Here is an 11,526-nt window from a genome sequence, read left to right on the forward strand (position 1 = left end):
GGTGAACGTGGTAAACTCCTGCTCTCAGTCGGCACCTGAAGGCATCGTGTGGTGGGACCGGTTCTGGTGCTGAGTGGAGAACGAGGAAACTGGAGCTCAAACTGTCCCAACTTGTTTGGACATGAAGATAAAAAGTGTCTCCTGACGGACACTTTGTGTCTCTGTTGATAACAGACCTGAAGGCATCAGGTCAAACACAGGAGACAGCTCTGACGTCCACCTGGACGGACCTGTTGTCCTCTGCTGTCTCATTAATGTGTCATGTTGTAAACTAACAGACACAGACAGGAAGTTGATGAGACTCTGAGTCAGTCTCACCTGTGATGTGTGACCAGCAGCAGCAGAGAGTCTCTACCTGGTTACTGATGACATCACGCTCTCTGATTGGCTGTTCTGTGTGTTAGAGCTCAGCTGCTGCTGAGTTTCTGTCAGTCCTCCTCACAGAGACAGGCTGGTTCACAGAGACAGACTGGTTCACAGGGACAGACTGGTTCACAGAGACAGGCTGGTTCACAGGGACAGACTGGTTCACAGGGACAGGCTGGTTCACAGGGACAGACTGGTTCACAGGGACAGGCTGGTTCACAGAGACAGGCTGGTTCACAGGACAGGCTGGTTCACAGGGACAGACTGGTTCACAGGGACAGGCTGGTTCACAGGGACAGGCTGGTTCACAGGGACAGACTGGTTCACAGGGACAGGCTGGTTCACAGAGACAGGCTGGTTCACAGGGACAGGCTGGTTCACAGAGACAGGCTGGTTCACAGGGACAGGCTGGTTCACAGAGACAGGCTGGTTCACAGGGACAGGCTGGTTCACAGAGACAGACTGGTTCACAGGGACAGGCTGGTTCACAGGACAGGCTGGTTCACAGGGACAGGCTGGTTCACAGAGACAGACTGGTTCTGGTTCAGGTCCACAGAGAACTGCTGCTGCTGAAGATGAGGAAGATGATGAAGATGATGGTCCTCGTCCTCTCCTGTGTCCTCTGTGTCTCAGCTGACGGTAAGTTTCTTTACACTCAGAGACTGATGGACCAGAACAGACACACACACACACACAGACAGACACACACACAGACACACAGACACACACACAGACAGACACACACACAGACAGACACACACACACACAGACAGACACACACACAGACAGGTAAACAGCAGCTTGTGTTTCTGTTTTCAGCTCTTCATCAAGAAATTCGTATCTGTGGCTGTTCAGCCTCTGATGGAGAGGACATGTACGGTCTGGATGGTGATGAGTTGTACTACGCAGACTTCAAGAACAAGAAAGGAGTCTATCCTCAGCCTGACTTTGTAGGGATTCGCTTTGGGGAAGGAGCTTATCAAAACGCTGTGGCTAATCTACAGATCTGCAGAGGGAACCTGGATCTAGCTCATAAAGCCTTGAAGGACCTCCCCCTGGAGTCAGGTAGAGACAAACATGTGTCCCTTGTGTCTTTAACGTGTCCTCAGCTGTTTGATGTGTGATGTAAGACAGTGGACATCATGAGTCTGTAACAGTCCTGTAAGTGTATTTCTGTCAGTTCAGTCCTCAGTTAACTTCTCTACATCACTTTATTCTGTGGCCTCAGGTCTGTTTATGAGTTATTAATCACACAGTCACTGAGACACTGAGACACTGAGACAGGTGTGTGATCAGCACAGCAACAACACACACACACACACAGACTCTCTCTCACACTCGCACACACTGTCACTGTGTGTGTGTGTGTGTGTGCTGTATCGTAGTCAACTGGTAGAAACAACAGAACAACAACAGAACAACAGAAGTGTTTCCAGAGGACACTTAAAAGTGATGCACACACCCGGACACGCTTGTTGTTGACGCGGATTTTGATGCAATCACAATGTTAAAATAAATCAAAAACACGTACTTTTTATCTAATTTTCCAACAACACTGACGGGAAGAGAACCTTAATAGCGCTGTGACTCAAAATCCGCGTCAACAACAAGTACAGTACGTCCGTTGTGTTGTGGTCTTTGCAGCACGTTTTCTAAATGCTGCGCATGTGTTGTCAAATTGATGAAGATGTTTTCTTAATTTGCTTGTGTTTTGTCTTTTTGCATGTGTTCTCTTAAGTTGCAGTGCTGTGAGCTCAGGGCCACCGTAGCTTCTTCACTTTTAACTAACTGGAGGAGCTGCAGGCTTTTTAAACCAGTGTAGGAGTGTCCTTACAGAGTCGTTAAGGACATGTGAGCTCTGAGTTTCAGATGCGATGTGCGATAACACTGTTCATTATTGCGATGACGATATAACTTGCGATAAATAAACAAATATTGAAGTTTGCATATTATTAACTATACAGTTAATAATAGTGTTTCTGCATTAATAGGTACACTGCTAACATAGACCCCAAACACTGAATAGCCAATGCCCACTGAATAAAGAATGAAATAATTTATTTTGAACATGCTTTTATTGAACAAACTGCACATGAATACCCAACCAATTAAGCAGAACATTAATTTAAATAAGACATTATAACTATATGAAAGTAAAGTTTAATTTCCCCTGCTCCCTTTAAACTATTTTCTTGCAAACTCAACCAAAACATCTCTTACCATGCAGAGTTGAAATAAATAAAACATCCAGGGGGAAACAACTTAAATAATTAAATAAATATAAATTAAACATGGCACTTTAAATTAACTGTAATGTCTCTCATCACAATCATCAAGGCCCTTGACTCTGCCTAACATGGTGCAGAGATCTATAGTATGAGGGACAAAACTGAAATAGAGTAGGGCCAGCCCACTAAATCAAAAGAAAATTAAATCAGGAAAAAATATCTACCCGTTAGGGCAAGTTACAACCTTAGTTATTCCCTTAACACAAGTTCTTGGCCAAGAAAACCAGCATGTTAACTTTGTTAGGTTGTTACCACATTCCCAGATGTGCTGATGTGCTCACACAGTACCTGTCATTGTAACACGTTGTAACAGTCAGTTATTTAATGTAGCGGCACTAGGTGGCGCCTCCTTTTGTTTAGTGGGTAATGAAACCTGTACGATGAAGAAGAGCAGGTGTACTTCCGCTCCTCATGAGAAAGGATACCGCTAACAGAGCGAAGAATTCCCTTTTTATTCTGTGAAGTGTTGGTAGAAGAACCTCGGCCTGTGGTCATTTGCGTGTATGCCTGTAACATTAGTGCCGTAGAGACCTGGCATGGTGCGGTCAGTGTTATGAATAAAACCCCCACATGTTGCCTGCCGTCTCTTGAGTAACCGGAGCAACCGCACTAAAGTGGACCATCACCTTCCCCTTCACCAGCCCACGTTACAACGTCGTCTCTCCTGAATCCAAAATAAGTCCATATAGCAGAAGTGCTGTTTCTTTTCACCACAAGGCCTTCGTCGACCATTTTCATTGCTTTTTTCTCCTCCCTCAGCCATCATAACCTGGCAATAACCACCAAACTGATGCCGATTAATTTTGTCAGGGTAGCTAACAGCTAGCTGGGGCTTCATCTGATTGGCCCTTGTATCCAGGGCTCCATCTGATAGTCAAAATGTTACCATGCATGCTCACGGTGCATGCATGGTGCATGTAAACAAAATGATTTTTCTTATTCATCCCCTGTCAGGCAGTCTTTTGTGATGTGTTTATCGCAATGACAATGAAAATTCAATTTATCGGGCAGCCCTAGTTTCCAGTCAGGTACTTACTACTGATTCAGTGTAAAAGTTGAATTTAGCCTTCCTACATTTCTGTAGGAAGTGTGATTTTTTTAACCAGGGTGGTGATGTGTGATGACCAAGATAGGTACTCAGTGGTGATAAATCAAAGGAACCTAAAACTGTTCACCTGCTCCACCTCAGCTCCACTGATAGACAGGTGTGTGTCTTTGCCTCCTTCTTTCTTAAATACCAGATGGTGTACAGAGTGAACAGCAGGGGGTGGAGCTCACAGCTCTGGGCTCTGGTGTTGAGCACTAACACAGAGGAGGTGTGACAGCCAATCAGAACTCTCTGGGCTCTGCTTGAGAGGAAGTCCACTTACCAGTTGCAGAGTGTTTAGTTTCCAGTCAGCTTCATGGTGAGATTGTGTTGCATGCTGAGCTGAAGTCAACAAACAGCCTCCTGATGCAGCTGTTCTGTCCCTCCAGCTGTGTGCAGACTGAGTGGAGGGCAGTGGATACCACATCCTCTGTGGATCTATTGGTTCTTAAGGGTCCAGGCTGCCAGGGATGTTGTCTTTATGTGTTGTTGAACTCATGGACCAGATTTCTGCTATGATTATCAGGAGGGCTGAGGGAGTCATGCTCTGCGGGGTCGAGGTGAAGTCTGAACAAGTGAGACTTGAGTCTCCTGCAGAAGATGGCGAGTGACTCTGCTGTCCTGACATTGGTCGGGAGTTCGTTTCACCACTGAGGCGCCAGAACAGAGAAGAGTCGCGACTTTGCTGAGTGGTCTTTGTTTGCTCTCAGCGATGGCGGTACCAGCCGGCCAGCTGATGTAGTGCAGCGAAGTGCTCGCGCTGGGGCGTGTGGTCTGACCAGTGTTTGGAGGTAGATGGGTGCAGTTCTGTTGACGGCCTTGAAGGCCAGAACCATGGTCTTGAATCGGATGCGGGCTGCAACAGGAAGCCAGTGGAGGTCACGGTGGAGGGGGGTCACATGGGAGAATTTGGGTAGATTGAAATCGAGGCGCGCTGCAGTCTCTCCCCGGGATGAAGAGGAGTTCAGTTTTATGAAGATTGAGCTTGAGGTGGTGCGTCTCCGAACTCATCCTCAACACTGCATTTCATGAAATAGATGTAGACAAATTACCTTGTAACCTTGTAGTGTGAGGGGTGAACAGATCAATTCTGAAACCTCCTAAACTTCTCCAGGCTCATCGACGAAAGTGATTGTCATTATGTCGGTGCTTTCACAACAGCCAATGAGACAGATGATGTGCCTTTCTGCACCTTCAAAGAGGGCCATGGTGCTTAATTCAATGTTATGACGTTGGATATTCAGATGATGGAGAAAGTTTAATCCCACTGACTTTCCTCTGCTCCCCATAAAAGCCACATCCAATTTTTTTATTTCTTCCTTCATCAAAAAAGGTTTGTTAAAGTTTTTAGTCCTGTCATGTACCATAGGTAGTATCATTCTATCTGACCACACCCCCCTATATATGGCCTATTTTCTTTCTGAGGAGAGGGCAGTGTTCTCAAAGATGATAAGTTCACTTCCACTTTGGTATGCTGTCGGTTGCGTCAGAGCTCCTATGCTCAGTAGTTAACAGTGAGCTGAAAATCCTCACCGCATTATCTGGCGATAGCGATCTGAACGGATCCCTCCTCCACCGTCAACACCTGCATCATCTGCTGTCTCCTGGAACCCGCAGCTCCTCCCGGAGCGGATCCCCCCCCGACAGATACACAGACCGACAAACTTGACTGACTGATCTCACAGGTATCGAGCCGTTTTTTTCCCTTCCTTCTTCTCGGCCTGTGTTTTTTGTTGTTGTTCCGAAAAGGATTTTTTTTCTTGAAGAGCTTTTTTTCTTCTTCCGTGTTTTTTTCCCCCTTCAAAATAAAATGACTGAACGTTGATTATTAACGAACTGATTTTTCCTTGGACTTTGATTGTTGAATTGTTGACTTTGTATTGAAATGAAGTGTTTTTGTGGTTTATGTTGATTGAGTGCAGTTTTTTCTGGTTGATTAATGAGCTGTACACTGTGTTGTGTATTGCTTTTGTGGGGTTTGGATGTGTGTGGTTTAAAATTGTGTTTGGGTTCTAAAAAAATCAAATAATAACTATCTTATGTGTCAGGAGAGAGACCTGACTGGCACCCCGGAAAAAAAAACCCAAACGCTCCCTCACATTAAAACTGTCACAACCTGTTTAGATTAACAGGTGGAAACACGTTAAAAACACACAGATGTCATCATCATGACGTGTACCGTCACGCCTCTCTTGGATCTGCAGCGACGGCGTGCTGTATAAATTGACACACTGGTGCATCTTTACGCCGGAGCTGCTTGTGAACAAACAACAAAAAGAATTGGCGAACCTCCACTGCAGAGATGATTGTGGAGTCTCTGTGTGAAAAGGGCTACTGACAATAACAATTGTAGGGAAATAAATCATAAATAACAGTATGAGTCGTGTTTCTGTTTCTCTTTAGTTTTTTCTATATCAGCCTGATTTTGTTGCCTGTCTTTCGCTTGTTGAATTTCACTTTGTTTTATTAAAGCTTTGATTTAATAATCTGCCTTGGTGTCAAACATTTGTGGCCAAACTAGTAAACCTTCTCTGTGTTCCTGTGTGTTCAGATGCTCCCTCCAGTCCAGTCATCTACCCCAGAGACAACGTGGAGCTGGAAGTGAAGAACGTCCTGATCTGTCATGTGACTGGTTTCTATCCTGCTCCTGTGAAGTTCTCCTGGACGAAGAACGGAGAGAACGTGACTGAAGGAACCAGCGTCAACGTTCCCTTTGTCAACAAAGACGGAACCTTCAACCAGTTCTCCAGACTGGACTTCACCCCCCAACAAGGAGACATGTACAGCTGTTCAGTGACACATCCAGCCCTGAAGGACCCACAGACCAGGATCTGGGGTGAGAAAACTTTATTTACACTGACGACAACACAGCAGTGTGTTAATGTCTCTGTGTGTCTCTGTCTCCAGATGTGGAGGTGAAGCAGCAGCAGCAGTGTGTTAATGTCTCTGTGTGTCTGTCTCCAGATGTGGAGGTGAAGCAGCAGCAGCAGTGTGTTAATGTCTCTGTGTGTCTCTGTCTCCAGATGTGGAGGTGAAGCAGCAGCAGTGTGTTAATGTCTCTGTGTCTCTGTCTCCAGATGTGGAGGTGAAGCAGCAGCAGTGTGTTAATGTCTCTGTGTGTCTGTCTCCAGATGTGGAGGTGAAGCAGCAGCAGTGTGTTAATGTCTGTGTGTGTCTGTCTCCAGATGTGGAGGTGAAGCAGCAGCAGTGTGTTAATGTCTCTGTGTGTGTCTGTCTCCAGATGTGGAGGTGAAGCAGCAGCAGTGTGTTAATGTCTCTGTGTGTCTCTGTCTCCAGATGTGGAGGTGAAGCAGCAGCAGTGTGTTAATGTCTCTGTGTCTCTGTCTCCAGATGTGGAGGTGAAGCAGCAGCAGTGTGTTAATGTCTCTGTGTGTCTGTCTCCAGATGTGGAGGTGAAGCAGCAGCAGTGTGTTAATGTCTCTGTGTGTGTCTGTCTCCAGATGTGGAGGTGAAGCAGCAGCAGTGTGTTAATGTCTGTGTGTGTCTGTCTCCAGATGTGGAGGTGAAGCAGCAGCAGTGTGTTAATGTCTCTGTGTGTCTCTGTCTCCAGATGTGGAGGTGAAGCAGCAGCAGTGTGTTAATGTCTCTGTGTGTGTCTGTCTCCAGATGTGGAGGTGAAGCAGCAGCAGTGTGTTAATGTCTCTGTGTGTGTCTGTCTCCAGATGTGGAGGTGAAGCAGCAGCAGTGTGTTAATGTCTCTGTGTGTCTCTGTCTCCAGATGTGGAGGTGAAGCAGCAGCAGTGTGTTAATGTCTCTGTGTGTCTGTCTCCAGATGTGGAGGTGAAGCAGCAGCAGTGTGTTAATGTCTCTGTGTGTCTGTCTCCAGATGTGGAGGTGAAGCAGCAGCAGTGTGTTAATGTCTCTGTGTGTCTGTCTCCAGATGTGGAGGTGAAGCAGCAGCAGTGTGTTAATGTCTCTGTGTGTCTCTGTCTCCAGATGTGGAGGTGAAGCAGCAGCAGTGTGTTAATGTCTCTGTGTGTGTCTGTCTCCAGATGTGGAGGTGAAGCAGCAGCAGTGTGTTAATGTCTCTGTGTCTCTGTCTCCAGATGTGGAGGTGAAGCAGCAGCAGTGTGTTAATGTCTCTGTGTCTCTGTCTCCAGATGTGGAGGTGAAGCAGCAGCAGTGTGTTAATGTCTCTGTGTGTCTCTGTCTCCAGATGTGGAGGTGAAGCAGCAGCAGTGTGTTAATGTCTCTGTGTGTCTCTGTCTCCAGATGTGGAGGTGAAGCAGCAGCAGTGTGTTAATGTCTCTGTGTCTCTGTCTCCAGATGTGGAGGTGAAGCAGCAGCAGTGTGTTAATGTCTCTGTGTCTCTGTCTCCAGATGTGGAGGTGAAGCAGCAGCAGTGTGTTAATGTCTCTGTGTCTCTGTCTCCAGATGTGGAGGTGAAGCAGCAGCAGTGTGTTAATGTCTCTGTGTCTCTGTCTCCAGATGTGGAGGTGAAGCAGCAGCAGTGTGTTAATGTCTCTGTGTGTCTCTGTCTCCAGATGTGGAGGTGAAGCAGCAGCAGTGTGTTAATGTCTCTGTGTCTCTGTCTCCAGATGTGGAGGTGAAGCAGCAGCAGTGTGTTAATGTCTCTGTGTCTCTGTCTCCAGATGTGGAGGTGAAGCAGCAGCAGTGTGTTAATGTCTCTGTGTCTCTGTCTCCAGATGTGGAGGTGAAGCAGCAGCAGCAGTGTGTTAATGTCTCTGTGTGTCTCTGTCTCCAGATGTGGAGGTGAAGCAGCAGCAGTGTGTTAATGTCTCTGTGTGTCTCTGTCTCCAGATGTGGAGGTGAAGCAGCAGCAGTGTGTTAATGTCTCTGTGTGTGTCTGTCTCCAGATGTGGAGGTGAAGCAGCAGCAGTGTGTTAATGTCTCTGTGTGTCTCTGTCTCCAGATGTGGAGGTGAAGCAGCAGCAGTGTGTTAATGTCTCTGTGTCTCTGTCTCCAGATGTGGAGAAGACTCTGCCCAGTGTTGGACCTGCAGTGTTCTGTGGACTGGGTCTGACTGTGGGTCTGCTCGGTGTGGCTGCTGGAACCTTCTTCCTCATCAAAGGGAACGAGTGCAGATGATTGGTCAGGGCTGATGATGTCATTACCATCAAAAATAAAATTCTCCGATCCTGTTAACTTCTGTAATCACATTTCTGTTCACTTTAACAACTTTTCTTTGTGTTCCACAATTAAAATCCAGTATATTCTGTGCAACTGATAAATGCTGAAACTGAAAGTTTGTATGTTTTCGAGATGTCTCTAAAACTTAAAGGAACATTATGTTGCTGTTTTACCTTATAATAAAGAAGGTTTAGCTGATATAATGTCACAGCCAGGTGTTATTGTCTCTGGTTCAGTTTACTTTAACTTGGCATGCTGTGACTGTTCTGAGTAGTTTGCAGCTGCCGTGTAACCTTTGAATGCTGCATTGTAAAAGTACCTGAACATACAAGTTTTTTTCATTGAGGTTATAAGTTTATAAGACACAACATTCTTCTGACATGCAGACAGAAGTTATTTGTGTTAAAGGTACACAAGTATACTCTCCACCTGTGTTTCTAGTGCGGTCAAACAGAGACAAACCAAGCTAGTATGTGTGTGTATTTATTATTGGAATTATTATTTAGGAACAAATTCTTTCCATTTCATATATAAACATGGCTAAAGGGGCATGTTATCACAAGGCTCCTGGATCTATTCTGGCTGTGGACCTTTGTCACATGTCAACAGCTTCTGTCTCCGTTTGTTTCCTGTCACTTTAGATTAAGAGTAACCTTACAAGAAAACACTGCTGGGTTGAATATGTCACCAAATAAACTGTTAAAGCTGGGGTCATTAAATTGGAAAAATCCAGGCCAGATTTGAAAGTATCCAGCCAGTAAGCCCCGCCCCCTGCACTCAGGCCTCTCTCCAAAGCCACTCCCCCCAAACCAGCTAGCTAACACTAGCTACAAGCTGAGCTGATGAAACGATGTTAGTGTTAGGCTAATACATATGACAGCAACATAAGGAGCTAACGTTAGCTACGCTGACTACATAATGCAGAGTAATAATACATTTCCCCAACAAAACAAACAAGCTCATTACCTGTCCAACAGAGACACAGCTACCATGGCGTCCATCCTCAGGTCTTCACTGCTTCAGGTGTCTCCATCGCTGTAAAGCCGCTCAGATGTTGACTCATTTTACTACTCGTGCTGTCAACTTCTTTTGTTTGTAGCCTTCTGGAGTTCAGTCTTTCTTGTCTTGCTCTGTTTGGCAGTACAAGCTGCTGTAGGTACAGCTGCTAATGAAAAGTGTGACTGGCTGAACTTTCTCTGCTGTTCTTGTCCATAAACAATGAGCTCACTCCACCACAGCTGCAGCAGTCTGGTCACGCACAGTGAGTGATGGGCGGAGTCAGCGGGTGGGCAGGTTAGGACAGATTGATTGACAGGTAGTCTGTCCATACAATCTCTTCGGCCCACTAAAATTGATTGGATGAAGTTTTTACAGCCCTGTCGCTGCCACAGAACATGGATTTTTTCTTTTTATATTTTGATTGCTGTCTGGATTTTGAGAGATTTTATACTAATATAATTTAAAAAATGCTTCTGGACAGACTTACCAACCCCAGCTTTAAGATGAGTGTATTTTTCTGTGGGGACCTTAAACATACAATCAATCAATCAATCAATCAATCAATCAATCAATCAATCAATCAATCAGTGTTTATTTGTACACCTTTCAAACAAATGAAAATGCAATTCAAAGTGCTTTACAAGTAATTGAAAAAACAAAAATGGATTTAGAGAGTAATGCACACCAACAGAAATAAAACATCATGGTTAAAATAACAAAATATAAAGAAAACAATGTATAAAATGAAATAAAAGCCTTCCTGAAATAAAAAAGAAGGATGATAAAACAATATACACTAAAATATAAATAAAACAATAAGTTGTTAAGATAAGAAAAATGAAAGTGAAGTAAGCATAAACATTCAATCTATTAAATTATAAGATCCTCCAGCAGGCTGCTGATGGCTGAAAGCAGTATCTGAGTGTCAGTGAGATGTAGATTACATTTCTATCTCAACACAATCAGGGAGAATGGATGGAACAGAAGCTCAGCGTGAGGAGCTGAAGAGTTTCTCCTCATTCTGTGTTCAGATGTATTTTTTATCTTTGTTCTCCTGAATGTGACTGAAGACAGAAACTCTCCTTGATGATGAAAGAACTTCAGACAGCGTTCTGTTCACACCTCCAGTTTGAGTTAATCACATACACTTTTGTTACTCACCAATCAGTTTGTCATTGTTGTACATAGAAAAAACTCAGTTTTTAACGCTACTATTTTATCACTTCTTATAGCCTCTCATTACTGATTGTGGAATTTCTTGCTCTTCTAAGTGTTTCACAGTGGCGAACCGTGTCTATCAGAACTGGGCCTTCTGTACCCCCCCTCCCCCCAAAAAATATGTGGTGTCCCTGGCCATTTTTAAGCTTTAGACAAAATATAATTTTACTGCTCCATCTTCAAAATTGCGTTGTTCTAGTTATGCAAACAGCCACAGCCACACACACACACACACAGCCACACACACAGCCACGCACACACACACACACTCTATCGGACAACAGGTAGACAGTCACTTTATGAACAATCATTTAACAAGTGTGTGGAAACAAAATGCAACCAGTTCAGCGAGATGCACCACTGCAGCAAAACCAACAATAAAAAATCCGTTCCACTCACCAATGACGTCACTTAAAGACAAAATCGAGGTGTTCGGGCATTGGGCAGCCTTTTTTA

The 11,526-nt window shown here is 44.8% G+C and overlaps 1 protein-coding gene across 2 annotated transcripts; it reads left to right on the forward strand.

The window, feature by feature from the left end:
- The first annotated feature begins 445 nt into the window (after window positions 1–445).
- Window positions 446–9,061, forward strand: LOC141004590 (H-2 class II histocompatibility antigen, A-U alpha chain-like). 2 transcript variants are annotated; one of them, XM_073476168.1, is made up of 5 exons: window positions 446–594; window positions 630–1,005; window positions 1,186–1,431; window positions 6,293–6,577; window positions 8,690–9,061. In XM_073476168.1, exons 2-5 carry the CDS (start codon window positions 942–944, stop codon window positions 8,809–8,811), a joined length of 717 nt encoding a protein of 238 aa, XP_073332269.1. In that variant the 5' UTR covers window positions 446–594; window positions 630–941; the 3' UTR covers window positions 8,812–9,061. The 2 variants fall into 2 exon arrangements, with proteins under 2 accessions (XP_073332269.1, XP_073332267.1); XM_073476166.1 differs by having other exon boundaries at window positions 446–1,005.
- The last annotated feature ends 2,465 nt before the right edge of the window (window positions 9,062–11,526 follow it).

This window comes from Pagrus major, chromosome 11 (assembly GCF_040436345.1).
Source record: "Pagrus major chromosome 11, Pma_NU_1.0".
Lineage (NCBI taxonomy): Eukaryota > Metazoa > Chordata > Actinopteri > Spariformes > Sparidae > Pagrus > Pagrus major.

Excerpts from the sequence above, each read along its gene's own strand:
- LOC141004590 (XM_073476166.1), top strand. The coding sequence starts at position 942 with ATGAGGAAGATGATGAAGATGATGGTCCTCGTCCTCTCCTGTGTCCTC. Across the intron at positions 1,432-6,292 it reads GGACCTCCCCCTGGAGTCAG|ATGCTCCCTCCAGTCCAGTC; the intron begins GTAGAGACAAAC and ends CTGTGTGTTCAG. Across the intron at positions 6,578-8,689 it reads CCCACAGACCAGGATCTGGG|ATGTGGAGAAGACTCTGCCC; the intron begins GTGAGAAAACTT and ends CTCTGTCTCCAG.